This window comes from Lytechinus pictus, chromosome 13 (assembly GCF_037042905.1).
Source record: "Lytechinus pictus isolate F3 Inbred chromosome 13, Lp3.0, whole genome shotgun sequence".
In the NCBI taxonomy this organism is placed as follows: domain Eukaryota; kingdom Metazoa; phylum Echinodermata; class Echinoidea; order Temnopleuroida; family Toxopneustidae; genus Lytechinus; species Lytechinus pictus.
In genome coordinates, this window is record NC_087257.1 from 14746796 (window position 1) to 14773898 (window position 27103).

General features: G+C 35.5%; 1 protein-coding gene across 2 annotated transcripts; it reads left to right on the top strand.

The window, feature by feature from the left end:
- The first annotated feature begins 8821 nt into the window (after positions 1-8821).
- LOC129275047 (G-protein coupled receptor moody-like) lies at positions 8822-26311 on the top strand. Of its 2 annotated transcripts, XM_064108535.1 has the most exons (3): positions 8822-9290; positions 10382-10494; positions 22224-26311. In XM_064108535.1, exon 3 carries the CDS (start codon positions 22598-22600, stop codon positions 23819-23821), a length of 1224 nt encoding a protein of 407 aa, XP_063964605.1. In that variant the 5' UTR covers positions 8822-9290; positions 10382-10494; positions 22224-22597; the 3' UTR covers positions 23822-26311. The 2 variants fall into 2 exon arrangements, with proteins under 2 accessions (XP_063964605.1, XP_063964606.1); XM_064108536.1 differs by lacking the exons at positions 8822-9290; positions 10382-10494 and adding an exon at positions 11722-11847.
- The last annotated feature ends 792 nt before the right edge of the window (positions 26312-27103 follow it).

The following is a 27103-nucleotide window of genomic DNA, read 5'->3' on the forward strand; positions in this document are numbered from 1 at the left end:
TTAAACTGAATAAGATAGTAAAACAATAACAAAGGACTGATTGGAAATTGAAGAAAAAATAAATGACAAGAGATTTAAAGGAAAATGTGGATAATCATCAAATTTGAATAGTTGAATGATGTGGCATACAGATTGGGACCCCCCCCCCCCCCCGGCGCGGATCCAGCTGGATTAGACGCATTAGTTTTTTAAAGGCAAAATATTGTGCAAAAAACAATATGGCAACTAAAATGTATTGTAATTTATTGATTGTATTTAACCTCCGCGATAAAGAATCCACTACCAAAAAAGTAAAGTAAAGAAAAGAAAAGGAAGCCAGGGATCTTTTCTAAATATTTCGAAATCTATCTCAAAATCATTGGCCCCACGGTTGATCATATTGGGCCTCTGGAAATGTTTTTTTTTAATATGACAATATGATAATCAGATCTAATCTATCTTATATCACGTTTAATGGTGAAAGATCGGAATGCTAAGACGACTTCCCTAACAGCTTTCTTAATAAATTAAGAGGCTTTTTTTTTTTTTTTTTTAGGAGGAAATTATAATTTGTTAACAAATTTTCGGCATTACTTTCTTAATATACCCTTAAAAATGAGTGGAAATGCTCTTTAGTTTCACCGTGACCATTTTTTTTTCATGTTCATGTGATGTTCTGTTTCATGTAAATGTACTTGGCAGTGAGATTTCGTCATAAATTCAATTGAAATTCAATTTTGTAAACAAACGTGCCACGAACTGCCTATCAAATTCTGAATACTCGGTTGGACATTTCCTCTGGTCTGTTTTAATTGTTAGCGTGCTTTGGTTCACCGCAATGTACAAACAAATATTGTAACTCAAGTGATCCAACGAATGACGTCGATATTGTGATTTTATAAACACAGCCATTTCTAGGAAAAGTCTTTTTTGCAAGTTTGGTTTAAAAAAATATTCCTATAAATAAATTTCTTCAATCCCTATTATTGTTTTAGGATTTTTTTGTTGTTAACTTTACACGGAGAGTGCCTTGCTTGAAGAATAATAGTGTACAGCTTGCTCCGTTTCGTTTGTGCTGAATAGCAGGAGCGTACAGGGGGGGGGGGGTGCTAATTGGGGCTCTTGGAGATTTTCCCTTTGGTTATAGTCTGGTCTGTTAGCGGAATTATGTGGACACGGTGGACAAAAGCATAATTTTTTCTCCAGACCTTTGTTTATGTATAAGAATTAAAAATGGGGTATGCTCCAAAAAATCTGGCTGCAGGAACAGTGAAAAAATGGGTGAAAGAGTCAGAATTTATGAGTTTAGATTGGTCTGATATATAGACTAGCGCTAGTGCAAAACTCAATTGCAGTGCATTATTTTGCATTGATTTAGTTCTTGAATTCAGACCCTTTTTTAACATATGTTCTGTTTGTCCTTGCATCTCAAATGTACCAAATATCTGAATGCAGATGCTAAACAAGCCGAAGGGTGGCGGTGGAGGGGGTTGAATGTTGGTGTGTATGTACATATTTTGGTCTTGGGGTAAAGATGTGCAAAACACATTTTTGCATGTGTTGGAAATGGTGTTGCCATGGTAACAGTGTATTATGGCAAAAATAAGGTAAAAATCTTGCAGTTAGAACTACTTCCTCTGTTTTCATCCGATTCTAATGAAATTCGGCACACACATTGGTCTTGAGGTGAAAATGTCTAAGACACATTTTTGTGGGTCTTTCAGAAATCTCGTTGCCATGGTAACAACATATTATATGGTGAAAATTGGGAAAAAAATTACAATTCAAACTGCTTCATCAGTTTTCAATCAATTCACATGAAATTCGGCACACACATTGGTATTTAAGTAAAGATGTACGAGGCACTTTTTGTGTGTTTCAGAAATTGTGTTGCCATGGTAACAACATATTATATGGCAAGATTTAGGTAAAAACCTTGCAATTTGAACTACTTCATCAGTTTTGAAACAATTTTCATGAAATACGGCTCACACATTTGCCTTGGGGTAAAGATGTGCAAGAACCATTTTTCTGTGCATTTGTCAGAGAGTGCATTGCCATGGTAACCACATATGATAGCCAGAAATGTAGGAAAACTCATTGTGGATCAAACTACTTCCCCTGTTTTTAGTCAGTGCTCATAAAAGTTGGAAGAAATATTCATCTTGGGGTAAAGATTCATATTAAATTCCAAATGTCTTCTCTGCATTAAAATGTTCACGCCAGAGTGTGGGGGTATAAATCACCTTCATTAATATTTCTAGGTTTTGGGGGGAGGGGCGGGATTGGTCCGTAAAATCTGACATCAAAATAAAGAAGGTTAAAGGCAGTGGCCATTAGGAACATAAAAATGATAAACATTCTTAAAATAAGCATCCCCTCAAAGGCATAGGCTGGGGGTACACTGGGTGAATGTGAAACATTTCGCTGAGGCAGAGGAGTTCCAACACTGGCAAGCAAAACGAAATGTGTACCCCTTCTACTTTCAACAGCTGATTTTCCAAACCTTAGTTCCACCTCCCCAAGATGTGCACCCCTCCCCATACCACTTTTAGTTCTACCTCCACATGCTTAAACCAGTCTACGCCTTTGCCCCTCAGGGGTGTTTGCATTTTTAAAGCGAGACATTAAAAATATATCAGCCCCCTATTTTTTTTTTGGGGGGGGGGGTCTTTAGAAAATGACCTCAAAAAAGTAAAAGTTAAAGAATTATGACTAGGAACTTAACCCCCCCCCCCGAAAAAATAGGGGGCTGATATATTTTTGAGCAGAAAAATGCCCCCCCCCCTTAAAAGGTAAGAAGAGTCCTTTGCACTTCAGACCATTCATTTGAAGTTTAATGCATTCTGATTTGATACAAAATTGTTTGCGGTACCCAATTAATAATTGTTTATTTATATTCTCATACTCAGTCTTTTATTCATATTCCGTTCCTACTCTTTCTTTTTAACTTTATCACATCACTCTTGATTTTGAGCTTCACCATACCATCTCCTTTTGTTTCCTCCTTTACTCTCTCTCCAAGTATATTTTTTCTGACATATTTTAAAGTGTACCTTTTATCATGCAACTAATTATAGAAATACAAATACATACAAAAATCTCTGCACTTGTTTTTAGAAATTCACTTGCAAATCCATGACTCAATAACATACCATATAAAAAATATCCATATGTGCACAATAGATTTTAGCCTTCTATTTTCTTTCATTTAATTTTTTCAGTATATTTCTGTGACAGCCCCTGCTTTATCCTACATCTCCCATTGTCAAAAAATGAATATTATGTTTCAGTAGCAAAATTGTTGGATGCAAACTCTGACTGTCATAAAAAATGCAAATAATTTTCCATTGGAGTAAAGACAAACTTATTCACTGTTCATTGAGCAAATGATGACTTTTATTTCTCTACATATACTTATATTCTAGTCATATCCCTTTCAGATGGTGGTAACTGCAGGAATGGGAAAACTCAGTGATAAAACTAAAATTTTCACAGAGGATTTTTGGAAAATAACTAAATCCATTTTTGTCAAGCAACAGTTATTCCATTCTGAATGCTGCAACCTTGTTAATATGAATTTGATGCACCTTTACCAAAATATAATATCATGACAGTAATTTCTTCAATTCTTTAAACTAGACATTAAATATTGCTAATAGTATTATTCAGGACAGAGTGTAGCCAAAATGGAGTTTAAAAGATTATGAAAAAAATGAATGTCATGTTATTATATTTCGGTGTAGGTGTAAGTATTCTAAATGGAATAATTGTTGCTAGATAATAATGAATTAAAATAGCTAAGAAAAATGTACTTAGAGAGGGAGACAAAGAGGGGGAGAAAGGAAACAAAACAAGAACGTATGGTAAAGATCAAAAGTACAAAAAGTGATGTAAGAATGTCAGAGTAGGAACTGAAATGAACAAAGACTGAGCAGAAGAAGATGAATAAAACATTGATTAATTGGGCACCGAAAACGATATTTTATCAAAGCAGAATGTTTTAGGCTTTAAATTAATACGCTGAAGTGTAAATGATTTTTCTCCCCCCCCCCTTTTTTTTTGGGGGGGGGTTAAGTTCCTAGTAATAATTTCCTTTTACTCTTTATGTGGCAATTTTCTAAAGCCCCCCCCCCAAAAAAAAAAAATGGAAGGGGTGCTTTTTTAAAAGAGTGTTTAAGTTCCTAATGGTCATGGCCTTTAACCTTCTATATTTTTATGTTGTCAGTTTTTAAGGACCTCCTCCGCCCCCCCAAAAAAAGAACCTATAAATATTATTGAAAGTGATTAATACCCTGCGCTATGTCGTTAAAGGGGAATCCAACCCAAATAAACACTTGTTTTTAGAGGAAAAGGAAAAATCAGACAAGTTTATAGGTCAAAGTTTGAACTATATCGGACAAACCATAAGAAATTTGTGAATATATAAAAGTTGTAAACATTGGTAATCACTATACCCATGAAGACTTCAAATTGGCCGCATATGTGATGTCATAGTGATGTAAGGCAAGGACCACTCTTTCATGTACTGGAATAATTAATTGGCTAAAATGTCTTTTTCAAAAGTTTTACTTCAAATTATATCTTTCTTTCATGAGGACATAAAACAATATACTACCAGGTTCACATTACGGCCCCAATGGAATAGGGATTTAGGAGAAAACCAAAAATCCTGATAATTAAGTACAAGCCCTATGGGAAAGTTGTCCTTGCGGCCTCGCCCCTTGTCATAATTTACTTACCCAGTTGCCAATTTGAAATCTGCATACTAGCAGTCTTAGGGATCTAAATTTTAAAGCAGCCATAAATTTTGCTTGTCCGATTTCTTTCAAACTTTCACCATTCTTATTTTTCTCCTTTTCCACACAACATGTTATGACCAAGGCTGGATTCCCCTTTAACACTGAATATGAATCCTTACCCAAAATGAATATGTGTGTCAAATTTATGAGTACAGGCTGAAAACTGAGAAGTAGATTGATCCACGATGAGTTTTCTTGCATTTCTAGCTATCATATGTGGTTACCCTGGCAATGCACTCTCTGACAAATGCAAAAAAAAAAAGGTTCTTGCACATCTTTACCCCAAGGGCAATGTGTGAGCCGTATTTCATGAAAATTGTTTCAAAACTGATGAAGTAGTTCAAATTGCAAGGTTTTTACCTAAATCTTGCCATATAATATGTTGTTACCATGGCAACACAATTTCTGAAACACACAAAAAGTGCCTCGTACATCTTTACTTAAATACCAATGTGTGTGCCGAATTTCATGTGAATTGATTGAAAACTGATGAAGCAGTTTGAATTGTAATTTTTTTCCCAATTTTCACCATATAATATGTTGTTACCATGGCAACGAGATTTCTGAAAGACCCACAAAAATGTGTCTTAGACATTTTCACCTCAAGACCAATGTGTGTGCCGAATTTCATTAGAATCGGATGAAAACAGAGGAAGTAGTTCTAACTGCAAGATTTTTACCTTATTTTTGCCATAATACACTGTTACCATGGCAACACCATTTCCAACACATGCAAAAATGTGTTTTGCACATCTTTACCCCAAGACCAAAATATGTACATACACACCAACATTCAACCCCCTCCACCGCCACCCTTCGGCTTGTTTAGCATCTGCATTCAGATATTTGGTGCATTGAGATGTGAGGACAAACAGAACATATGTTAAAAAAGGGTCTGAATTCAAGAACTAAATCAATGCAAAATAATGCACTGCAATTGAGTTTTGCACTAGCGCTAGTCTATATATCAGACTAATCTAAACTCATAAATTCTGACTCTTTCACCCATTTTTTCTCTGTTCCTGCAGCCAGATTTTTCGGAGCATACCCAATTTTTAATTCTTATACATAAACAAAGGTCTGGAGAAAAAATCATGCTTTTGTCCACCGTGTCCACAAGTAGGGTGTTTTTGACGCTAACAGACCGGACTATTAACACTCAAGTATTTACCATCGATTCCTGGTATAGAATTCATAGCTAATGCGTTTTATTTACATGCTCTATTCATTCCAAGGTATTACATATGTAGAGTACAAACTCCGACAGCCGGATAAAGAGAACTATTTGAAGTCACTAAATCTATTGTGTTTCTGCATTCTTTTGGTTTTGTATACAGACTTGGAATGCGAATGAATCGAATGAGCATTTTGAGCTATTCAAATAGGCCCGCTTACACGTTTCTCGTGCTCCCTCGGAATTTTTTAACCAACCAATAAGTTGGTTAAAATATGAATCGACCAACTTTTAATGGTTAACACAAAATAACATGCAAAGGGACTTGGGTTTGTTTAAGCAACAGAATTGGCAGGGTTATATTTTAATCAACCTGGGATTGGTTTAAACAAAATCTGAAAGTGAGATATGGTTTACAAAACAAGACCCCCGGTCGGCCTTTCTTCCCCACCCCACCCATGGGAGTCAGCGCATAAGATAATCATCAATAAACAATTATTGTTTCGCCCCCACCCCCCAAAAAAAAATATATATACTCTGCGCTGACGCCCATGACCCCACCCTCTCTCTGGCACTCCCTTTTTCTTTTTTTCTCTCTTTCTCCATCGTTGTCGCTCCTGTCCTTCTCGTACCTGACCGACTTAACGGACCAATGAATGTCAAAGTCATATTATTTTGTTATTATTACCTTGATCTTTTTCCCTGTACACGCAATCGTTATTATCTTGTTTATAATATTACTAGCATAGTAGACATGTAGATAGAGGCTTTTCATTGATGTCATTTTTGGAAGAGAACAGCACTGGGCCCCGTATTACAAAGAGTTACGATTGATCCAATCAATCGTAACTCTATGGAAATCCATCAGTGTCATATTTTTTTGTACAGGAAATTTGCAAAATGTCCTTTTTAAATAAAGGAGAACACACCAAATTGTAAAGAAATCGATGAATTTATGAATTTACATCATATCTAGAATTTTTTTTTAATAAACATGCATGTTATATGTTGACTTAGCTGGCTTTCCATAGTTGCGATTGATCGGATCAATCGTAACTCTTTGTAAGACGGGCCCCTGACAACCAGAGAGTTGGGAGTACACTCCTCAGATCAACTCAACCGTCACTTTCAGTATACGCGATGTATTATGAAGTATAATTATTTTTGTGTTCACCCAAAATATCACCTTGCAAAAAACAAGAGGCTACATTTACGGATAAGATTCGAGAAACATATAATAGCTGCATGGTCAAAATTTTCGAGTAAGTAGATTATGATGTTTCGTTGTCCTTTTGGCTAACCATGCAGGCCTATATATTTTCAAGAAACAACTTATAGAAATAAAATTTGTACTGATGGTACATTTACTGCAAATATGTGCAATGCAGGTGTGTAATTAGCCAGCAAATTTGAAGTAGCACATCAAAGTGCGTGCGGCAAATTTTATTAAAGTTCAGAGCGATGGAAGCGAGCGAGCAAAACTTTTGTTGATCGAAAAAAAATCTGATTTGAATAATATATATGATAATTTTTGACATGTCGATAGGCCTATATCTCACCTCCCCCCCCCCCTCCTTTGTCGTGGAACTGGGGTGGGGGAGGGGGCATATGTACACCAGTGGTGCAAGGTCAGAGAAAATAAATAAATTACTATGTGAGAATTACAAATGATAAATTGTGGGAGATAGAATGAAACCTTTGCTAATCGTATACAATAAATGCCCTTGCGTACTCCCAGGTACAAGAAAGGTCCGGGGTTCAAAGCCCAGCCACGGCGCTTATGGGCCTTCTTTATCTGACCATGGATCCTACATAGTCTGAGCAAGGCATTTCACCCATCTAGGCCTACATTTTTCTTTAGAGGGTAAGTTCACCCTGACAAAAAAAGTTTACTATAAAAATAGCAAAAAAAAATCTTTTAAAATATTGCCGAAGGTTCAGGAAAAAATCCATCAAAGATTAAAAAAGTTATTGGAATTTTAATTATTTGATTTGTGACGTCATATGCGATCAGCTTTCCCACATATCGTATATGGTAAAAAAATATCAATGAAATGTAAATTGTCTCAGAAAATTGAAAATGTGTTTTATGAGTACATCCAGTATATCAATAGACAAATCATTTCACACCCCTTCCTAAACCTATATTGCATGACGCATGGGGCAGTTGCTCGTTTATGACGTCACAAATAATAATAAAAAAATTAATAAATTTCATAATCTTTAATGGATTTTCCTCAAACCTTCACCAATATTCTTTTTATAGTTATTTTTACAACAAACTTTTCTTCAGGGTGATCGAACTTCCCCTTTAATTGAAGGGTGGCATTAAAGGTCACTGGCCCATGTGACTTGCCAAACCACAGAAAAGGGAGAAACAAAAGAAGATGAACAAACCAAGAAAAAGAAGAAGAAAAGTATGAAAATCAAAGTTTCGTTCATATATAACTCTCTACTATCCTCTAGAAAACTGATGTAGATATTGTGCATAGTTCCATAATATTACTCTTTTCCTTGACTTCTCCTTCTCTTTACCCCCCCCCCCCCCCCTCTTTATTTTCGATCCCCTCAGGTCTTTGAGTGGGGTGACGCCCCCATCAAAGCGCCCCCGATCATGAATTTGCCCCAATTGAGTGACTAGACCCTGCGCTTTCATGAGTATGGTGTTGTATAACTTGCATTACCTTTAAGTCATTCGCCTTTATATCATTGACAATGCTGTTTGTTTTATTCATGGACTAATGGCCCAGTCACATTTAACCAACAAACAAACAGCTCTTATCAATGTTCTATTTGATGTACAACCGGCCTCGGTAACGATCCCGTGTCATTGTGACGGTGGCTAGCTAACGCAAACCAGGTGTTCAATCATTGGTGGCGTCTACTGATCAGCAAGTTCAAGAAGTATATCGTAGTGCGCTGAACTTAAACTAGTGATTAACACGTTCCGAAAGTATGGGAGTTTAATAGGAAGGGATCTAATTATCATCCAACCACAACACAGCGAGTCTTGAACGGACGAGTGTATTGGAACTCGATCCCTGCTTCCTCATTCATTTCATTGTCCTCATTTGGCACATAATAATGGGACATGTTTTCAAGCTGCCGTGATAATATTCTGATTCTTCACAGTAGAAACACGAATCAACAATACCAATTTTAGCTTCCTTCGATAACTTGACTCGCTGGATTCCCATTTGTTACCGTGCACCTATATAGTTGCCTCGCCTCTGCCATATGATTTTGTATTGATTTGTTACATATGTGGTATGGAATTAATACCTCTCAAAATTTACGACGGGAAGGACCTATATTCTTCAGCATTTTCTCTTTTGGTAAGTTATACTGAAGTACTGGTTTTCCCTTTTTATTGATATTTTGATGGCGTTCGTTGTTATATACTTCTTCTTCTTCATATACTTCTTCTTCTTCTTCTTCTTCTTCTTCTTCTTCTTCTTCTTCTTCTTCTTCTTCTTCTTCTCCTTCTTCCTTTTACCCACTTTCTATTTATATTCAGTCAAGTAATATATATGGTGGTGGGACACCGTATTAATTACTTTTATTTAAAAATATATATATATTGTGATGATATGCTTGTATACAACTGGTCAGTAAAACCTTCACGTTAGTTATGTCATGGACCATCGTCAATCTAGTCACACACCCCATGTGCACCATCTCTAGGAGCAAACTTCAATAATGTGCATGTGACATGTACATTATATTATGCCGCGTTGCAAGAAACCTAACTTCCAATATTGCAAATGAATCGCAAATCAAAGCGTTTTGTGAGAAAGTTGAGTTGGGATTGAACGCACTTAAAACCTTAAAAGCAACTATAAATTTGTGTTTAATCAACGCTTGCGTTTTATTGAATGTGAGTATACTTGAAACGTCCCATATATTGCCAGACATCCATCCATGTTCATGATTTTATAAATCCCGCATACGGATAACCATAAAGCTAGAGCATGAGTCTTTCTATCTATATAGCTAGAGGAACATTGTCATTTGCAATAATTATGTGGAGATTTGCACTCGACGCCCAATCAATACAATGATTCATTTTGCGGTTAAATTCGAGTTCGGTTGTTTTCTTTTGTTTCCAAAATAAATCAATCGTCCACAAAGCTCTCAGTGCAAACACATGAAAATAAACAATCACGTGACTAACTTGAGTCAAAGTCACCCAGAAGACAATGATCTTGCCAGGGACTTCAACAGAGACGAAAACCACTGGCGTAATATTAAATAAGTAAGAAAAATGAGGGGGTCAAACTTGGTGTATGAGAAAAAAAATTCTAATAAGCTGCGAGCGAGCGAGCAATTTTTTTTATATAAACTTATTTTGAGATAAATTTCAGAAAATATATCTTAATCGTTTTTCTTTTCATATTCTTTCGTTTCTCCATTTTCATTCTTATAGTTAGGACAATTTTGGGTGTTCATCTGTGTGCCAGTGACGTAATCAATGTTTCTTCTTAATTCTTCTCCTCCTCCTTCGCCTCTCCTTCTCCTTTGTTGCCCCGGAACGATTTTGTAAGTGTTGAGGTAAGGCTAAAAATACATAATATAACCTTTTGATGGTCATTTTCACTTTTTTTTTTTTTTCTTTTTTTTTTTTGGGGGGGGGGGAGTACCACGGTCCCTGAGATCTCCCTGCGAGAAGAAAAAAAATCTTATAAATGGACTTTTCGTCCCACATATAGAGGTACATGTGTCCATGTATACTGTCAGTTTGTCGCCTTCTGGAAGCGTTATCGATCTGTCTCGATGCCTCCGCCATATAGATCAGGATAGATTACGCGGATAGGATTAGCTTTAATTGTGCCAGTTATAATAGATTGTTTAGTTATATCGTGTTCCCATTGTGTACCAATTGTGTTTTAATTGTGATGGAATTCTAAGCTACACTGACTAAAAAGGGTTTGGGCCAGAGCATAAATATTTTCTGGGCCCTGACACATAAAGCAGAGCAATTGATTGTTGTGCAGATTTAAACGATTGGTCATACTCAATATTTAATACAATCAATCGTAGGAAGTAAGGAACCTCACAATCAATCACTTAGCTTTAATGTTTCGGGGCCCTAGCTAGATTTAGCTTGGATCATTTCAAGGCTTTATTTTCTCCTCATCGCTTAATTGGCAAATATGACCAGTTCCTTTTCTTTTTATAGTTATTGATGTTCTGGAACAGGGCAACTCATAGTTTGACATTTCAAAAACCTGATAGCCCCTATTTATAAAATGTGCGAAGCTAGGGGCGGAGGGCTTAAGCCCCCCCCCCTTTTTTTCAATAAACGTATACATACAATACGATTAAAGACCCCCCCCCCCCGAAAAAACAATGAATAAATAAATAAGTAAGTAAATAAATAAATGAATGAATAAATAAATAACTAGATAAATAAATAAATAAGTACAAAAGTAAATAAATAAATGAATGAATAAATAAATAACTAGATAAATAAATAAATACTTAAATAAGTAAATAAATAAATGAAAAAGTAAATAAATAAATAATACTTTTGGCTCAACACCCCCCCCCCCCCCCATTTTTAAAACCGTTTCACTGTTCCTGCTGCTTGAAAGTGTTTAACAACACAAACCCACCCAACGTGTGACCAAATGTTTTAATTTAATTTTACCACAAAAACGCCCTTGGAAGAACAGACGTATAAAGATGATAAGATCCTTGTACATGTATGTTGCGCTATGTACGTTATCTCGCGGTTTCAACTGTGCAAACTTTAGCCTTTAGGATAATGTGAAAAGGAAGCTGTTTACATAATAACGGGTTAGAGCCCGGTTATAAACATAAGGACAAAGGAAGTAGATTGTTTTAAAGCAATCTAAAACCTTTTTAAATGAGGAATCCACACATCGATAAGTAAGTATAGATAGTTTTTTATATAGATCTTTATGCGAATAATATTGTTTTATAATATAGGTTCCAGTGGATTGATGTGATAGTCAAAAGTACAATCTAACATTTTGGGGTAGGCCTATGGTTACCACTCGGCAATTTTATATTGTGATTGAACATTCCAATATGAATTATACAAAATTATTATATATATATATATATATATATATATATATAATGTTAACAGAATAATTCATATTTCTCTGAAAGCAAAAGCTTGTTGTATACCTGTATTTTTGACAAAGATGTTGTATAATTTCATATTGAAAATGACACATTTTGTGAAAAATGGGAGAAAATAAATGCTTATTTGAAAATAATTGAATTTCAGATTCAGTGTGTATGCTAACAGCACTGAACAGTATGCAGCGCCCTACGTTGGCTGAAGATTAGCTTAATTATATTGATAAAAATGAACTATTATGATGGTGATTTGCCATTTCTTTTGCTAACATCGCGGTTCGCTAAACACACATACGTATACGATTGTGGTTATACCTAAAATAAATTATTACGTATGAATATGGGATACGGATGAATCGTTCGATATTATCTGATCAAATATTTTTGTTTTGGAAAATCCGTTCCCATAGAAACGCCATCAAATTTGACACAGTCGTGGTACGTATTAAATTGCATCACCGACCCTCTCATTTGCATATCACTGTGATGTTTATGACTGTTTTGTGAAAAATAAGCAAAATTCAAAATGTCATTATTCTCTCAATTTACATCCAACTTTTAATGAAATCTTCAGCGTTACGGTTATGAGGGGTAGATTTATACCTTTTAATCATGAATTCCTCGATTCTTTTTTTCCATTCACTCTAAAAAAATGTTTACCCAATATTGGGTAAAATGGGAACATGCATGTTGGTTGGGTAAAAAGATACAAAATATTTTGTAAATTTTACGCAATGTTGGGTTGAAATAGCCCAATATGGGGTAAACAAAAATACCCAGCAAACATGCATGTTCCCTTTCTACCCAATATTGGGTAAAATTTTACTCGGTATTTAGAGAGAAAACGGAACTTATGCTACTATAATTCACATTTTATTCATGATAGCATTCAAAGCCTTGCATTCAGTCTTCAAACTGCGAGAATAAGACCAGGATATGGAAATACCATCATGAACTAAATACGGCTTGGTGAAAAGAATGGGGGTAATATAAAAGCATGCCAATTATAAATTTGTCATTCTCTCCCAAAACTGCCTCTTTCTTCCGATAAAAAAAAGTCACGCGAATTCTGCTAATTGATCAATTATCGTGGGGGATTTGTCTATCAATTTTGAAGGCAGTTCCCCGGAAAAGGGGACAAAACGAGGGAAATACACCTGATAAACGCACGCATTATACAATGTGTCCTAGAAATGGGAAACCGTTTTTATTACAAATATCACGATCAATATGTTATGAATTTGACACCAAGCAATAGTAAAAGCAAAATCTCTTCTTTTTTTTAGACCAAGCACTTTGTACATCGTTCACACATGGCAGATTTATTACACACAATGAGTGTTAAGGCATAAAACGATTATTGCAGAATCTCATTTCGAGTTAAAGAAACAAAAAATGCTTATGAGACAACTCTTTTTTTTACACCAGGTCGTCGTAATATTAAAGGACAAGTCCACCCCAACAAAAACTTGATTTGGATAAAAAGAGACAAATTCAACAAGCATAACACTGAAAATTTCATCAAAATCGGATGTAAAATAAGAAAGTTATGGCATTTTAAAGTTTCGCTTCATTTCACAAAACAGTTATATGCACATCTCGGTCGGTATGCAAATGAGGAACTGATGACATCACTGACTCACTATTTCTTTTGTATTTTATTATATGAAATATGAAATATTTTTATTTTCTCGTCATTGTCATGTGAAATGAAGTTTCATTCCTCCCTGAACACGTGGAATTCCATTATTTTAACATTTTGTGCTTCAGGCAAGGAGGTCCTAATCGTCAAATTCGTAAAAATTGAAATATTGTATAATTCAAACAATAAAAAACAAAAGAAATAGTGAGTGAGTGACATCATCGACTCTCTCATTTGGATGTAACTGGCTCGTTCATATAACTATTTTGTTAAAAATAAGCGAAACTTTGAAATGTCATAACTTTCTTATTTTACATCCGATTTTGATGAAATTTTCAGCATTATGCTTGTCTGATTTTTCTCTATTGATTCAAATCAACATTTTTCTGAGGTGGACTTGACCTTTAACAAATTTTGCTCCATTTTCTGCGCGATTTGGTTTTGGCATACATTAAAATTTTACTTTTCCCCCATCTATGCCTGGAAACTTTCATGCCATATTATGTATCAAAATAAATAGGGAATTTTGAATATCATTAAAAATTGATGTCATAATTGGCAATATTTGAATCAATAATCTAGAATCAATGTGTCTCTTTTTTTATGGGACGCACTATATAGTTCCTGTCACGATAAATAGTGTCCGTTAGGCATCGAAATTAAAGAAAGGGCAAATTTGCAATTTATGAAAATGTAAGTAAAACATCATTTAATTTGGTAAATTGGAATCAATGCCTGGGTATTCCGTTTTCGGGTCCGTTTTCTCTTTTTTCTGTGTAGCACTGTACAGTTCATGCCAGATTTTACCGAGCACTGTGCTTGAGTCTTTTCGGATACTAAATTGGCAAAAAAATACGACGATAATTATGTTTTCCGTTCGTAATAGACCATCCGTATCTAAATGAAGCACTCTGGATAATAACGGGCACCCTTTCTTATCCGGAAACAAGTATCAATGGCATATCAAAAAGGTGTAATTAATTACGTAATAAAGGGGTTCCCTATAAAGTATACAGGGGCTTAAAGGCCAAGGTAACTGTGGTTATACAAATATATATAATTGTGGGTAATATTCTTATGAATATTCATATTATATTCATAAGCATGTTACCAAAATGTGTTATTATTATATTGTTGTTATCATTTTTGTTTCGTGCATTGTTGATGTTTGGTTATTTTGTTTTGTTAAAATAGGAAATATTTTATGATAATATACAATACTTAGATATGGATTTTCTTATTTCATATCCGATTTCGATGAAATTTTAAGTGTTTTGCTTGTAACATTTTCGCTATTTGACCCTTTGCGCGCTGATGTTGCAATATTGCACATTCGTACATTTAAATTCAACAATCGTAATAGTTAGTTTTCTCCCTTACCTTCAAATTAGACAAGCTTATAATAAGCAATAGTTCTTGGATAACATATATATAATAATAATAAGTACCAATGGTGCAATATGGAAATGTTGAATCAAAGAAAACAACATGTTAACAATTGTCATTATTATCCCACAAAAATAATTCAGCGTGCAAAATCAACAAATTCAAATGAATTGAACACGCGATAATATTACACTGCAGTGCAGACAACAGGAATAAACAGTTAAGTACAAAATGAAATAAATTGAGAAAACCTTTCGCAGATTAGAACAAGTTTTTAAATTAAACGCCAGTATAATACGGTTAGTTTGATAATAATAATGATGATGATGATGATGATGATGATGATGATGATGATGGTAATTATAATAATTAAATGTTTTGAGAATACACATTTTTAACCAATTTACTAAAAATCATGACTTCGCCTTTGAATTAATTTTTACATGACTGTTGTTTTATAAATTGATCATTTGCATTCTGCTATAGCTCCATTATGTGTGATGTGTTTTAAATAAGTTGCCTCGTCCTGTCTACCATGGCATTCTTAATAGCAAATCTTCTCTGTTATCTTTTGAGGAGATTATAAAACCCTGATCCGATCATATAAATCCCGTATAAAGGAGATACACGCCAAATACCTCGGCATTCATTACACAATAGGGCTGTATAATTAAAACTAATTGAGGTCATAAAACACCACAATACGTCATTATCAGTTATACGACCTGAGGGAATGGGTTGTAAATATTGCTCCAAGATGATCCCAACCCACATCTTTAAATCGTTCTTATCCTCAAAGGCATTGTTCGGTCGTCTTGATCTCTCACAAAAAAGGGGGAATTTCATCACTTTTCGTAATTCTAAAAAAAAAATGATTAAAAATTAAACGTTAAAAAATCAAACACACCTTATGGTGGAAATTTCATTAAAATCGGATTTAAGATGAAATAGGTTATCTTAATTTACATCCGATTTTTATACAAAACATGCATAAATGTGGGTGTCTTGGCTGTAATTTTCCAGTATAAATTAGGCATAAAAATATGAAAATACTTACAATTGATTTATTGATCGTCGATAATCTTCAATTTTATTGATTTCATCAGCCAACCAATCCCTATAGGATTACTGCATGTCAGGTTTAACTTAGACCACGGTCTAACTCTGTTAGAATTATGGGGAGCCAAAAATTATCTTTATATTGTATATCTCTTATGTTTACTATTTTGTTTCCTGTTGCTTTCATAATTAACAAAAGTACTTCAAAATACTTCAGTTATCATTCCCAGACAATTATGAACAATTTGGGTGTCAAATGAGTTAATAAATTGGATGTGTACTGTTAGGGATTTGTGTCCCAATTGGCTCTCCATAGTTAAGCCACAACTTTAAACTCGGGTTTAATTTAAACCCGAGTTTAGAACAAACGTAATCCTGCTGATATTTATGGTTCGAGACAGAATTCTTTAAAAAAAATAATCAACAGAAAATTATATGGACCGCTATGACATTGAAAATCATTAGTGGAGATTTGCTATTTTTATTTATGCATGTAATTATTTGTTTATTTGTCTGTTCGTTCTTTACTTTTTATGTTGATTGAGTTTGAATATTGTTTCTTCTGACTTCTTTGCGTCTCACCGGTTGGCATGTGCCAAGTCTTTAGGAAAATGTAAGACTATACCCTACCTATATAAGACTATAATGCAGTCACGTAATAATATTCTGTAATTGGTCATTTTGCCCGTGTCCTACTTTTTAGGCATATATTGGTTTAAATTATCATGATTATATGAATATACTTCCTGAACTTCCTGCCTTTCATCGCACTCTTTGGTTGTATTGTTTTCTAGATTTTGCAAAGGTTTATCATTGATAATTTATGAAGGATGCTCTCGTACTTTATAGTATGATATTATTTCATGCTCTCTCTTGGGCAAATATTTTATCAGGTTTTTTTTTTTTTTTTTTTTTTGGGGGGGGGATAAAATGTCGAGAAGCAAATTTTTGACTTGAATAGGTGATACAAGAAGGCAAATTTACGAGCCGCCATTAACGGCCATCGAAGCCGCCGATCACCCCTATGCTCTTCACGCCGGCGTACAGGGTTTTGGACTATGCCCAAAATAAAATGGATAATTAATACATGCTTGATTAAATAAATAAATAAATAAATAAATAAATAAATAAATAAATAAATAAATGAATGAATGAATGAATGAATAAATAAATAAATAAATAAATAAATAAATAAATAAATAAATAAATAAATAAATAAATAAATAAATAAATAAATAAATAAATAAATAAATAAATAGATAGATAGATAGATAGATAGATAGATAGATAGATAGATAAATAAATGAATGAATATTTTTTTGAATAAATAAATTAGAATTTGTTGTTAAAAAGAAGAAAAGAAAGATAAGGAAAACTAAGATAAATGGTAAAATCGGGTAAAATATGTCATTTTCTGGAAAGTATGTCAAAATCTATTACAAACTTTTCTTAGTATTGAAACGGTCGAAATTTTTACTCGCTCGCTGATTTTTTTTTTTTAGATTTGACCCATTCGCCATGTCTGCTCCCTCGAAATTTTTGGTTCATTACCCCACTGACCAGCTAACCAATTATTTTATTCATGCTTCATGTGGTTCATTACCTTTAAAGGTTAGAAAGTGGATTATATTCTCACGCGTTTACATATCCCAAAACGTCTCGTGGACATTGTTTCTTTAACAAACAACAACCATGACATGATGACAGTGAAAATCACCCGACTTCCCGTTCAACACAAGTTTTGTTTTTAATTGGGTAAGGTCTGCCACTTCATAGAAGTTGACAGAACATACAACCAACTTAAGTTCATTCTAGATTTTAAAAGTTCACTGCGCCATGGGGACGCAGGCAGATATTTGTTATAAAATAATATACTATAAAATATACCCTTAAAAAAATCGGCGCGCTCAGCGCGCAAAATTCTGTCATGTAAGTTAGAGCTCAAAGCTCGTCGAAAAAAATGGACATTCTCTTTTCTTCGCTTCCCCCCCCCCCCAAAAAAAAAAAATCCGTACCATGGATCGATCCCTGGGGATCGATGGCTCTGCTAAGAGTATATCATATACTAATTTAATTGAACGTATATAATGGATGTATTTCATTTTGTGTCACGAAGCTCATGAAAAATGGTTTGTTTTTAAAGTGGCATGCGTTGGTGATAATGGAACACCGGAGATGAACACCGAAGTTTGACATTCAGATTGGTCTTGCACATGTAACACCATCTTTTTCGCTTTGTGATGATATGAAAATAAAGGTCTATATTAATATTCTAAACTGAAAACAGGAGAAAAAAGAAGAAGAATGAGAAATCTGGCGTATGATATGTTATTTTATCAATATGATCGAGTTGTCTATTGTCGATTATTATTCATTTATTCTCGGACGGTTTCCCATAGACTGCTCAGAGAGCAGAAGGCCTGAGTGTTAGGGTTTATTCATCATTTTCTAACTTTCGTGCCTCTCACTCGTTTCCGTCAGACTTGTGGCTTTTTGTGTGTATTCGCTTTCAAACTGATAACTAAATGGCCTTCTTATCTCCAATGTCATTGATTATTAACAATGTTCATGGGAAATAAGAACACTTAGATTAGTTCCTGCCATTGACAAAACAATGATGACATGAATAAACTTAAGAGAAACTGATACCTTGTCGATAAACCGTAAACGAAACCGAAACATATATACTTTATCAGTAATCATGGTAATGACAATGATTACCTCTCTTACCTGGGCATTCTTTTATCAACTAAAGAAAATAATTAATTATGACAGCTCTATTACGCCCACGGTAATTCATATTTATAACGCCCCTCAAAAACAATGGGGCTAGGACGAGGTGCAGCTTATATGGGATTAACGTTAGGGAGGGTTGGAATATTATGGCCACATCACTACAATAGACAAGACAGTAGATACTGCCCTACTGGGGTGGGGATTAATTAAAAAAAATTAATAATTCAAAACTGAAAATGAAAAGACAGTTTGAGGAAAGGAAAGAGATTACGCCTTTAAAGTTTTGAAAACCACAAACACCGTCTGGTTTTGGTATAAACAGGTCACGCCTATATACGTATAGGCCTATTTTCGTTTTAGTTTTAAGAGTTGATGTTTTGAAGTTTTAGTTATCATTGATATTCAGATTTTTTTGTTGTCGTTTGCATCTTTATTCTGAATATGTTTAGAAATGTCAATTGGAGAATAAATGCTATTATTTTGAAGGGAGATAGATAAATTCATGCAAGTATATATTATATATACATGTCTATATATATATCATAATGGGGAAAGCACCATAGAAATTAAAATATAGCACCGGTAACCATGGTAACGAGAAGAAGTAAAGCAGAAATAAGAAGGAGGGGAAAGATGAGGAGGGGAAGAAGGTGAAAAGAAGAAGGAGAAGAAGAAGGAGAAGAAGAAGAAGAAAAAGAAGAAGGAGAGGAAGAAGGAGAAGAAGAAGAAGAAGAAAGGATGAATGAAAGAAAGAAAGGAAGGGAGGAAGGAAGGAAGGAAGGAAGGAAGGAAGGAAGGAAGAAAGAAAGAAAATAATATTTTCCATCATATGGATTCATTCATGTCTTATGATCGTGATTACTTGCAGGGTAAAAGGCGCAATTAATGCCTGACTCATTAAACATAATACTTAAATTCATTATTATTCATATTTCATTATCAAAAGGAAAAAAGGGAAGCTTCTTAACTGTATTCATGTTTCATTGAAAAAAAATATATGACAAACAAAGATATTCGCTTTTATTGGATCTCATGTATTGCACAACCAATAAATTTTCTAATTACTTTCACTGAATCAATATCATGAATATAACTCATAAATACGAAAATAGAAACAGATTTGTGTAAATTTGGCACGGACAACATCCCATTTTGACGTGTGATAATCACGTCTTAGTTATGCGGTTTTGAACAATAAAAATATCACCAAATAATGAATCTCATCCAAATGTTGTCATCCTCATGATATTTCTAATTTTGAACGACCACACTGAAATAATTTTATATTATAATGTGATATTAATATTTTCTGTTTATTTTTGCAAAACAATGTTTGATCGACCGTGATGTTCACACTCGCATTTTTTTAACTTGCCAAGATTTTTGTTTTTGATTGACTGTTGACAAAAGAAATATTTCGGGTGTATATTTGTATGCATGACTGATATATTGCTATTATATTTTTATGGGGTGTGAACAATTCACTCCTTATTAGGATGAATAAAATATCACTCTAGAAACTTTCACTTGTTGAGTGAATCTCATCTATTTTATAAGAATTTTGTGTGAAACGATCGTCTATTACATGGGCGTCGATTTGTGTTGTGAATCTATTATTCAAGGGGGTGATCTATTGTTTCACCCCCCCCCCTTGAATAGTATGACGTCACTGATCGACACCAGTGGTCTGTTACCTCTAATTCACTCAAAATTGAGTGATCCTTTACGTCGTTATCAAGGGGACTGATCAAAGGTTTGTGAATATTCAATCATGTTGTTTATAGAGAGATTACAGAACCAAGGCATGTCCGTGAATCTTTCTCGTCAAAACACTTTGCTTGATACTTTGTAATTAAAATATATATATAAATAAACACGAAACGAAGACCATTGCAGAAAGGGTCCTTTGCATGGAAAGCTCGCTCGAGAACCACCACCCCCCTCCAAAAAAAAAGAAGAAGATATATTCGGGGGGGGGGGGGTCGGCAGCCCCAATTCTGTGTGTTGGAGTGGTTAAACTATAAGTAGACATGTGCCGCCGATGAGATTCTCTTTTGAAAGCCTTTAAAAATGTTTTGAGCGTGTTTCATCTCAGGTTTTCAAGGGTTTGTTCCCTTATCTATACATAATTTACAACATTTATTGTCATAATTGCCTACTCAATTGTGAAGCTTCAACATAAGAAGTGCCTGTATAGTGATTATTATTTATACATTGGAATATCTGATGATGATCTATTCAATATGGAATATACTGATTAAGTCTCAGAAATAGAATATTCACACAGGGGCGACGCGAGAATTTTTAGATAAGGGCGAGGCGGCAAGACGAACATAATTATGACGTCATAGTTTTTTCTCAATTGAATAGGAATGTTGAATTAAACGACCAAATACACTATTTGTATGCAGCTCTCCTTTATCTTTTCTTCTTTTTCACTACTTGAAAAATCACAGGAGCAGTCGTCCCTGCTCCCCTCATGTGCCCCTATATATAAAAAATTTTAACTGATCGTCGGATGCACACAGAGCTTGTTTAGCCAAAGTATTTTATATATTATTCAAAGTATTCTATAAATCACACATGTAGTCGCATTATGTATTTATGTGGTAGAAATTATTACACTTTCCTGTACGCAAATAAATATGCCAATAAACATGATAAATTGGCAGCTGAAAAGTTGCGCAATTATGCTGTCACGAGAACAGACAATGTGACTTGTGAATATCACTTGTAATTAGTTTGGCCACACCTCACATGCCTCAACTTTCCATTGCAAATGATAACATACATGGGTAAGGCCAGGTTCGTGAAATGTGGTGGTATAAACTTTTTATTATTATTATATTCATTCATGAAAACATTTCTTTTTGTAATTTCAAATACCTGCCCCATTAATTCTTATTTTACAGATGGCGCTATGTTATTACGTTGAGACATTACATTTTCAAAATGGCTTAAATGTCTACCACAACCAGACAACGAGGAATGGCAACAAATTTCTTGACTTTTCTTTTCTTACTTTCTCCTTACCTGTTCATTGTTTCAATTAGATTTCATAGCACAATACTCGATATGCGAGGATGACACTCTCATCGAATTCTTCCCAATATTTTGTACCCTTTTTTCTTATTTTTTTGACTTGCTACCAATCTGAATTAAACCAGGAATCATGCTATAAAAAGCGATAACTTGATGAACAACAAGAGTCTTTTCAACCTCGTCCCACCCCTCTCCCTTCACATTTGTTCTTATAATTTTTATTTCGTGAATTAGATTATTATACTGAATTATCATTTTCACCAATTTCCCTTATTCTTTTCTTTTGCTACAGATCTTACGAATAACGGTTTAATGCAGAAACGAAGACCATGCCAACACTTGTGTCCGTGAAATTCTCAACTCGATCTGTGCCGAGGAAAACCTTAGCCCGGGAATCGTGATAAATTGTTGCAATTTAATCAACATAAGTGTACGCTCCGACAGAATATCGTGGCATGGCATTGTTAGCATCAGGACAGTCCGGTCGAAATAAAGATAAATAGTTTGGAAACAAGAGTGAAAGATAAAGTTCATGTTAAACTTTGAGGAGGAAGTTGGAGGCCATCACCACGGGCCTCTTTTAGCAACACGAGAGGACAGGCTTGATAACGGAAAGTTAGAGTTCCGACATATCTCCACTGATAGTGGCTACGTGCTTGGTTGAAAATGGAACAATTTTATCAACCCATAAACCCAACGGGCCAATCCTTGAATGTAAGCAAAGGAGGCACCGAGGAGGTCGAGTTCGAGTTTTCGACGGCCAGTCACCGGGTTCTACTTGCTTCGCTTCTACTCGTTATATCCATCGTCAGTTTCCTTGGCAACGCCCTGGTCATCCTCGCCGTCGGGCTCTCCAGGCGATTGCAGACGACCACCAATGTCTTCGTCATCAACCTTGCCGTGGCCGACATCGCCATCACTGTGCTGTTGTGGTTCCACGTCGCCACACTGTTAACATTCCAAGGTATGCCATTCGCTGAGCTTGTCTGCATGGCCGTTGCTGCACTGTCGTTGATTTGCCTCGGGACCAGCGCATTATCGCTAACCCTGATCGCCTTTAATCGATACTTTTTAATCACCCACAAACCAACATCGTACATCAAGATCTACACACCTCTGAATATCATCTTCATGGTAATATTTTCGTGGTTATATCCTGTACTGATCATTATCATTGGAACCCAGACTGGACTTGGAGATCTGGGCTATTCGCATAAGTATAAAGTATGTACGCAGGATACATCACATGAGAATGCGGACTACTTGAGTCTTCTGGGAGGACTCTCTGTTCTAACCCCAGCGGTTCTGCTGATACTTGCCTGTTACGCAAAGATATACTATCACGTTACCAGCCACAATCGTCAACTCTATCGATCACGGAGTATCGATGGTATGTCGGATATAACTTGTACAACGGGGGCTGTTTCACCCGATCAGCGTCGCCTTTCACGATCGCCGCATCAGATGGGCGATCCTGTATTGCACAACGAAAGCAGCGCGAATTCGAACGATTACGAGAACCAGAACGGAGCCGTCAATGGTCTAGCCACCGTTCTCTCGCTTGAGAAAAAGCGCGCGAAGAAGGTGCGCAGACAACAAGTCGAAATAACTAAGAATTTATTTCTGGTAATCTGCGCGTTTCTACTCTGCGTCTTGCCGGCTACTATCGGAAGTCTTATCCCGTCAAGTGATCCAGCCATCCCGTGGATTACGCTAATCCTCGTCTTTAACTCGTGTATTAATCCCTTTATATACGCATCCAGGCATCCTAACTTCAAGACTGTCTTCAAGAGCATTCTCTCATGTCGCCTGGCTTCCGTGCCTGAAGGAAGCTGGAGAACCAAACGATCGAGATCGCGTTTCAGTCGCCAAAGATCGTTCAGAGTTTGACGCAAGTAGTTCAGATTATGCCTACTCGCGAAGGACTGCGTCAAAGTTGGTCCTTCTTGCGTCATTGAAGACTAAAGTCATTGTGCATCAAATATACATTGGCTTGTGCCAACCCTTAAATGTGTGCACGTTAATTGTGTTAATGAGGCGACTGGACTAAGAAGTGTAAGGAGACTTAATGCTGAATTACCATCAAAATGATGTTCGAGAATGAAAAAAAAACTATCATGGCTACAGGCCGACCGGCCCCACTTCTTTAAAGCACCAACATTTCTTTTGATTTATCAAAGACAACGCATCAGAAAAAGTGAGCCCATTTGATAACTGATTTAGAGATTAAGCGGTGATCCGAAATGGTCGATAATGCCACAACTAAGTTCCCGATGGTCACGAGAATCAAGAGCACATTGCGCAGGTGAACATATGAGGCAATGCCGTCCGTGAAAACTGACATTTAAGTTTTGATGTGAATATTAAATTTGACGTGTCATTCTCTCGGAGTGCAATAGTCATGTGACTGATCAGTTGACAGAACCTGGATGGAAATGTTATTGTCGGTTGACGGACCGTTGAAAGACCACTGAAAGACTTAAAATTGGTGAGGTCTTACAGCGGTCTTCAAGATCACTGAAATTTGTCATCTCTGTGGAATGGCTCAGAAAGACCCCTCAAAGAACTCTGAAAGACTGATGGATATTTCTTGTCTTACCGGTCTTAGACTAGTCCTATAGAGATCTTTCAATGGTCTTTCATAGATCTTTTATGGAACAAGCGGTCTTTCAGAATTCTTTCCGTGTACTTTTCCTGGTCTTTGCCTGGTCTTTCAATGATCTTTCAATGATCTCTCATGAGTCTTACAGTGATCTCCGCAAAAATCTTGAGAGACTGCCGAAAGATCATTGAAAGACTATTAAGACCTTTGAAAGTTCATCGAAAGACCACTGAAAGACTGCTGAAAGACCACTGAAAGACCATTTTCCTGTAAGACCGTTGTAAGACTGTTTTGAACCGTTTCAAAAAGTTTTGGAGCCCATGAAGACCACGAAGACCACTGAAAGATCGGTCAGGACTTGTGTAAGACCTCAAAGACCATTGTAGGTTCATTGAGAGACCTCTGAAAGATCAACCAAAATTCATGGTCTTTCAAAGGTCTTTCAGCGGTCTTGATCTCTGTGGAATGGGGATTTTAGGGGATCTTAATTGAACGTTGCATTTGTCGAATAAGGAGATTTGGATCATGACTAGTTTCAAAACTCCAAAGCGATCTCTTTAATTGTGCTTGAATTTAATCTGAGATGATGGGATCAATTCAACATTTAAAGTCAATCATTGCTTGCGTGGTTGTGTGATATATGGCGTGAATGGCCGTCCATAGTAATCAAGTGAATCGGGAACCTTTTTTTCCTGGAGTGAATTGTCTTCCAGTATACCTGTAGAGAGTTTCATGAAATGACTTGTCGGACGTTTTATCCGACAAAGTATGTATCAGCGGAGAGTTACCGTATGAACCGTATTTCTCTGTCAATCAAAATCAAGGAAAAAGCTGACTTGTTGAATGAAAAAGTATTGGTGAAACGCAGTACAGTACAGAAGCAAGGTATAATCCTCAATCTCCTCGAATCAATTTGAGAACGTATAAATTGATCGGACAATAGTTGGCGCTATTTAAAGCTTGTGACCATGTCATACGGGGTGCAGGCACTCTACGTGTGACAGAAATTTCGTGTGAGAAATGTCATTGAATTGTTTTCTTGTAATACCATTTTTGAAAAAAAATAACTTGTCATCATTGATTATGAATATTAAGTAGGATAAATAACAGACTTAAGTTAATATCAAATTTATCATGCTGATGCTGAAAATCTTTGAAAATTAATAATTAAGTAATTGATTAATGATTAGTATTTTTCTTTATGGATACTGTATAAGCTTTCGTATCAAAGTAATCAATCTTCGCGACGATATTACTATGGGATAGATGCGATGAATGTTGCCTTAAACTTGCCCAACCTATCATCTATGTAGTGAGAGGGGGAAACGGGTTATTTCAAGTACGGTGTTAGTGCGTTTGGTGTTTTGGGAAAACAAACACCTGCCCCAAAACGAGCTTTAAATAGGTAGCTGCATGATGTTCATAAATATCATTTGGTGCTAAGTTCTTGATTAGCTTTCCCCAACAGTCCGATTCACGTTTTCAATAATAAAATAGAAATTACACGTCTCAGACCTCTCTTTATAAACTTTTTTCGCTCATTTATTAATTTTGTTAAAAACCCTTTTTCCCCTCCTTATTGTTTCCAAAGAATAAGCTACAGTTTTATATCAAGTAGCTTTCTATACATCAATTAATAAGTTGATGATGTTACCAAATTAAGTGTCTTTGATTCTACCAAAAGAGCGAGAAAAATGGTTTCGTTATTATTGAAATGTCAAATCTAACTATGCTATAAGCACAGAAATAAGAATAAATATAAGCAATAGTGAATATCATACGACTTGTGTTTTATTTCATTTGTCGTTTTTTCTCAAATTTTATATTATAGAAATTGTTTTTTTTTTGTTGACTTTAGAGTCATATAATAGTGATAGAAATCCTGTCCAGCGAAATTTATGATTATGTTTCCAGGTTTTTATTCTCACCTATGAAATCATTTGTATTGAATAATATCATATACTTAAACATTGGGAGGGTTTCATAATTCAAGATATTTGTCAGTAAAAATTATTGTTGCGATATACTAAAATCTATGCATCTGATTGGCGAAGAATACATTCATTGTTTCACGACGCCATGGCTGCGCGTTAGTCTGCTGGGCAAACCCTTCACTCGAGTTAAGGGTCTGAATGTGCAGCCTACTCATGCCTTGTGTACTGAAGGCTCTTTCGATTGGAACAGCAAGTTTTGTATGTGCTAGTCTTTTCGTGGAGGCACACTTGTTGATCAAAGTTCCAATCAGGGTCTGTGCCTGCAGACTAGATGCGGGTTGCTTGCTCCGGGTGGAGAATGAACAGCGCCATCTTTACAAACTAAACATGTTTACATACAAATATAGAATTTAAGATTTGTACTTTAACTTTTTGTGAGAGCCGACACCCACGTTCACCCCCCCCCCCCGGGTTCACCCTCACCACCCCCCCCCCCTCCATTTCTTTCTTCTACCCCTTTCTTCCTCTCTTTACATTCCCACTTTAGCTCACTATACTATTTTCTCTAATTTCTTTAATGTAGTATTTGGACTCGGAATAATATACCTCCACCGAGGCCCCCCATGAGCATAGTCA

Bases quoted from the DNA above. Each gene is read 5' to 3' on its own strand.
- LOC129275047 (XM_064108535.1), top strand. From the start codon at position 22,598: ATGGAACAATTTTATCAACCCATAAACCCAACGGGCCAATCCTTGAAT.